General features: G+C 44.0%; 1 protein-coding gene across 1 annotated transcript in view; it reads right to left on the reverse strand.

Annotated features, from left to right (window-relative positions):
* Positions 1–5,568, reverse strand: part of LOC129837099 (serine/threonine-protein kinase N1-like) — a 47,858-nt gene extending 42,290 nt beyond the window's left edge. Inside the window, exon 1 of the mRNA XM_055903017.1 lies at positions 4,736–5,568. Coding sequence (XP_055758992.1) covers positions 4,736–4,816 — 81 coding nt within the window. The 5' untranslated portion in view covers positions 4,817–5,568. The remainder of the gene's footprint in view (positions 1–4,735) is intronic.
* Positions 5,569–6,000: the final 432 nt, after the last annotated feature.

Here is a 6,000-nt window from a genome sequence, read left to right on the forward strand (position 1 = left end):
CTATCCTCGTCTCCCACATCCTTACATCCTTGCATCCTCGTCTCCCATCTCATTATATCCTCGTCTCCCATCTTATTATATCCTCGTCTCCCATCTCATTATATCCTCGTTTCCCATCTCTGAGAGTGTTTAAGTCTCTGTAGCTTCACATCCCGCCTTAACCACTAACCCCGCCATCGACTCTGAATGGGAAGACATCCCAAAGGGGCCTCTAATCTGCAGTAAATGGGCCAGGTAGTGATGTGTGTGTGTGTGTGTGTGTGTGTGTGTGTGTGTGTGTGTGTGGTGTGTGTGAGTGTGAGTCAGACACCACAGAGTAGACTAGGCATAAAACTATGAGCTCATCCTCCCACAATAGCCATTGCCATGGCAGCACAGCTCCAGGTAACACACTTGATACACCTGTCTCCTGTCCTCTGCGTGTTCCGACTGTCCACCCAACTGACTCAAGCCACGCCCATTTCAGAGGCAGGTGGATATTCAAGTGTGTGTGTGATACTGTGAGAGAATTCATTAAAATAGTTGAAGAATACTGATACTCTTACAGGAAATTAATTCAAATATTTTGTTATCTTTCTACAATGTTTACCTTCATATATTATTTTTTTTCATTCGACCACAGAACAAACACTGGGCTCTTTTACACTGAGTGGACCAGCCTCTCTAAATGTCATCTGTGTAACCTGATCTGTAGTAGATTCAAATAAGAGTATTGTTTAAAGAGAGAGGCCTTATTCCCTAGAGTCCTTTATACCCTCATCGCCAAAGAGTAGACAGGGGACTGAGAGTGGGTGACACACACACTCAAAATCATATTTACAGTCCTGACTGAACAACCCAAACACAATTTCAATGTTTACTTCCCTTCAATAAATAATACCCCTCCTACCATGCAATGTACACAATCCATAGCAATCATGAAAAAGCCCATCTGGGATATAGACGTCTGATTTGAGCTAAACTCTGCTGAAGTAGTGCAACTAACATCCAGCACCTTTGAAGATAAAATCGGACACAGTCACACGATCTGCCCTGAAGTGAAACAAAAAGGCTAACCGTGGGAAAACCAACACCGAACATGTCTAACGACACAGTGACAAACTGCTGTAAAAGTGCTTAAATGGATAGTTTGGGATTTATCTACTTTCCCAGAGTCAGATGAACTTGTGGATACCGTTATGAAGAAAGTTAGAAGTAGTTTCGCAGGCCAATGCTAACTAGCGTTTGAGAAATGACTAGAAGTCTATGGGAACAGCTTAGCGCAATGGCGAAGTCTACAGTCTTCGAGTCATTGCGCTAAAGCTAGTCAGCAACTTCCTTCAAACTGCCCGCAGAGACATAAAAATGGTATCCACAAGTTCATCTGACTCTGGGGAAGTGGATAAAGGGCTTCACTGCCAAAATCCTGAACTATCCCAATAAAAAAGACTTCTCTCATCTAATTATATCCATTGGATAAGATCCCGAGGCCCCATCCCTCCATACTCAGCGTGGAAAAACAAGGAGTCAGCAAAAGAAAGGAGACGGGGAGAGCAGCTGGTGCATGACCACGTTCCATCAGAGGCTCCATTGCCTGTGAGTGGACACAAACACACACACAGGGTCAGACAAGGCCCCCGGGGCAGAGGAAAAGTCTGGCCACGGTGTATGGCATAAGAGAAAGACGAAAGGAGAGAGGAAAGAGGAGAGGAAAGTGTAGAGGTGATGTCATGGCAGGGTGTGAAGTGTGGATGAGGTTGGGACTGGGGAGGGAGGGGCTGCAACAGAGGGGCGAGGTCATGAGGTCATGAGAACGGCAGGATGTTCGCACGGGGGATGGCAGGGAGCGACATAGGACAAAATATGCAGGGGCACGTGTATGGGCATTGGACACACATGCACACACAAAACTAGGGCTTCCCTATGCAAATCAGATGGCCCAAATAGGCAAACACATCTACACAAACAACACACACTCAGAGCACACACACACACATCTACCCAAACACACACTCACACGTGAAAGCATGTCAACACAAAAGTGAGTACTCCACCTCAACCTGTGGGCCATTGACAAACACACAAACTCCCACACAAAACAAACAGACACAGCCATGATGCCACACCATGGGGCCTTGCTTTAACCTATTAGTGAGGGTGTGGCCAACCAGGATAGGATGGGGAAACACAGTGCATTGGTGAATGTGATCTGGGGCTGCAGTCAGGACAATGGTGGCCGTTGTGCTGCTATGGAACCTCATCATCAGCATAATGCCCTTTACAGCCCTCCCCCACCACCATCACACTAACACTTTGCTACTGGGAATGGGACACAGACAGCCAGCATGGACACCGTATGGAGACACTGTCTGACAGTGGCCAGTAAGAAAACAGTGCATGAACTGTGTCGACCAGCAAGAGCCAAGATCAAAGATAGTGGCGGCCAATAGGGACATCAAATGGGGGCAGTCAGTGACAGCCAGTAAGGACACAGTCCTGTGCGTGGGACTGTCTCAGTTAACAAGAAAGGTTCTGCTGATAAGAGTCAACAAGGAGATACCATTCTCCTACAAATATTGAGAGCATAAGGCCTATTCCTCTTAAATACAAAAGAAAAATAATCAAAGAAGTAGCTTAAGCAACACAATTGTGAACAGCGAGGCTCTCATTGTCTCTGGTAGCATGTTGTTTATTTAACTAGCCAAGTCAGTAAAGAACAAATTCTTATGTTACAATGACGGCCTAATGCATTAGCTAGTGTGAGTCTGCCTACATGGCCACAGGGCCTTGGCTTGCTGAAAAAGCTTGAGATATGTGCATAGCAGTCTCATTACGTCATGCAGCTGTTTAGGTGAACGATCCGTATGCATTACTCTGAGTGTCTGTCTTTAGTGTGTGTGTGTGTGTGTGAACATGCAAAACTGAAAAAAAGTATAGATTAATGTATGTTCAGGGACATTTAATCCAACGTTCTCCTTTCTAAAGCTTCTGCTATCACAAACTAACATCCCACTAGTTACAATACATTTACATTCCTGTCGCCCCCCCCCCCTATTATTGTTGCCATCTTTTACAGTGTAGTTAGAAACATCCCTGTGCCCCGCTCCATTCTGGTTCCCCCAAGACCTTTAGGAGGAAGTGTGACGCTGTTTTGGTTCAGATTCTTACTCGGCTTATTTTGTATCAGTCTTCCTGTGTGTGTGGGAAACAAAAGGCGTGCTCTGAAGAAGCTAAATCTCCCCACCACTGAAGACATTGGAGTCTGATTATGACAGACTTTTTCAACTGCCAGGCCAGCAGAGGCCTTCAGTTTGAGTCACCAGACCAGTGTATGTGTTGGCTGAGGGGATAATGGCTCCCTGTCTGTGCCTCCAAATCTGAGTTCCCACTTCGTCACTGTGGCTTGAGTCAGTCCCCCAAGCTTGCCCTCTCTCAGCTGTGCCATCCTCCATTGTGTGTGAACCTGCCGAGGTTATGGAAAGGGCAAAACCGAACCCGAGAGAGAGGTGACTACCTCCTGCCTGGTACTGCTTTCTAGTATTAACTTGTACTGTAGCTATACAAATAATGTGGCTACTATGCCAAGTATGGAATCGTAAGCCAGTTAGGCCTATTTGGGGGAAGAAGTTTTCAGTTCCAACAAATGAGAGAAATTGGAATAGGTTTGAAAATGTGAATGAATAAATCAGCCCTGATAAGAGTCTGAAAAAAGATGAATGTTAAATAGTACAGCAAAACCATGTGGCAAGCAGTGTGACTCGATGACAGCATCAAGACTAGTTAGTAAAGAAGGGTGAAGTAACTTACTAACCCAGTACAGAGCTTTATCAACAGTCAGATGAGAAAGCAGCACTTAAACAGGAAGCATTATTCAACACACTTCTTGCCTTACTTTACTACAAACAGAAGTTGGATTCATGACTTGCTGACACGCACAAGATAAATGCTGAGGTAAAAAGAGGGCCGACTGCTTACTTGTCACTAAACTAGAGCAGAGGCAAGAGGAACTTACGTAGCCTACAGGACCCACTGTTAGGATATTTCCAGAGTGTCTGTGAGTGGTGGTGACACCTGTGCTGAGTTGTTCATAAAAAAGAACATCAGTCTTGATGTTCAAATACATAGGCCATTGCACCAACTCTGTCAAATACTGTATCAGGATACAGTCAAGTAAAGTACTCTAAATGACAAAATTACCTCAGCTCAATGTCAGTCACTTTAGTGGTGTGAATTTCCTTTTCGTATTTCACATTCTCCTTGTTATAGTCGAAGCGCATTACTCAAACTGTCAGTTAGCAATAATGACTGTTGCCACAAACACTCTTGAAAAGGGTCCATTCCAAAAAGGTTGGAAACCTTGTGACTGCTATTGGTTCTTCTCAGACTCAAGATGGTTCTGAGAACTGGTGAGGTCCACTGGGATGTGTCTGTATTTATGTGTTTATGTGTGTCAAACACCCGCCCAGTATTGTGCTCGCCCGGCCAGGAGCTCTTCGCATATGCATTTGGCTGCAATGAGGAACCAATGAGGAAACATGCCAAGGTTACAATGCAGGACACCACAAGTGTCTTGACAAAATACAGAGCATAAAGAGCGTACTACATCGTCGTAAATCCAGATAAATTATTATTTTGCAATATAAAATAGAACACCGCATGATTTTCCATTGATGTCGAATGGTAGATACCCCAGCTATTGATAACGTACATTATAGCACCGTTGTTATTACACTGTAACAGCAATGTAACAACTTACTTGTATCGAGTCATTCGCCATCGTTGTTCTTTGTGTCTTGTTCCAGTGATGATGCCGTTCTAGACCAGACCAACTGGACATATGCGATTGTACGGAGAGTACTCACGAATTTAGGCAGCTAGATTATCAATTCATCCAATTGTCGCTCAAATATGCGCTCTGTAAAAAAAAACTCACCACTATATTCTCTGAGATAAAGGAACTTTTAAAAACAATTCTCAACCAATGGTCAAAGATAATCCCATTGTTGTGTCGCCTCAACGCTCCACTGCCCAAAGAAGCTGGTGATCCCAAAATGTTTGTCTAACGTTAGTTGTTCGACTAATGGTTCGTTCAACAAATACAAAATGTTCCCGTGTGAGTGTCTTTAAAATATCAGTACGATAAAAGCTTAAAACAAAAATGTTTGATTCAGTTCATTGTTCTTTTCTTTGGAGGCTAGCTATCAACAGCTAGAGCACAAGGGGAACAGACGGCACGACTCCCTCCCTATCAGCGTAACAGACTCCGAAGAGGGATAGAGATCCATTGCTAACATAAAACGCTACAGAGGCAGAAAAACTGTCGAGCCCCGTCTTCGTAGTAACATCCGTGAAACACGAACACGCGTCAGTCTCCCAAGTACCACATGCAACAAAATCCTTCTTTCAAACGAGACTACCTTATGCTTCCCTCGAGCAAAGTACCGAATGACCGAAGGGTGTCACCGGTAAAAGCGTTGTTGTTTGCTCTTCGTTCTGTTTTGGAGGGCAGAGGAATATCGCCTTGTATGTCCGCGCATTGCCGATGATGACTTGAGCGAGAGGCTACACTTTTTTTCTGATGGAGCTGCGCGCGGATGCGTTGGCACAAGGTATCATGTGACCATGTCCAGACCATGGATTTGTAATTTCCAACTTCTCCTAATGAACACCGTTGCTTATCTTTCCCCTATCCCAGATTTGCAATTTAGCCAGACACAAACAACTGTTATTGGTATTACTCTGCTTACAAGTAATAATGTGCCCATGTAATCACAACCAGAAGATACATGGAGTACAGTTACAGTAGAATCAAAAGTATATGACTGTAAAGCATTTAATATCACAAATCTACAAGTTAAACTCATTATCTAATATTGAAAACAAACCCAAATATATAGTGGATATATACTAGCCTACATTAAGCAAATGCCATAATGGGGCACCAACAAGCCATTAGGTCAATACATAACAATAATACCAAAGACGAACTGAGGTAGAGTGTTGTGCAGAAGAAGTGTGTGT

Source organism: Salvelinus fontinalis, chromosome 3 (genome assembly GCF_029448725.1).
Source record: "Salvelinus fontinalis isolate EN_2023a chromosome 3, ASM2944872v1, whole genome shotgun sequence".
Taxonomy (NCBI): domain Eukaryota; kingdom Metazoa; phylum Chordata; class Actinopteri; order Salmoniformes; family Salmonidae; genus Salvelinus; species Salvelinus fontinalis.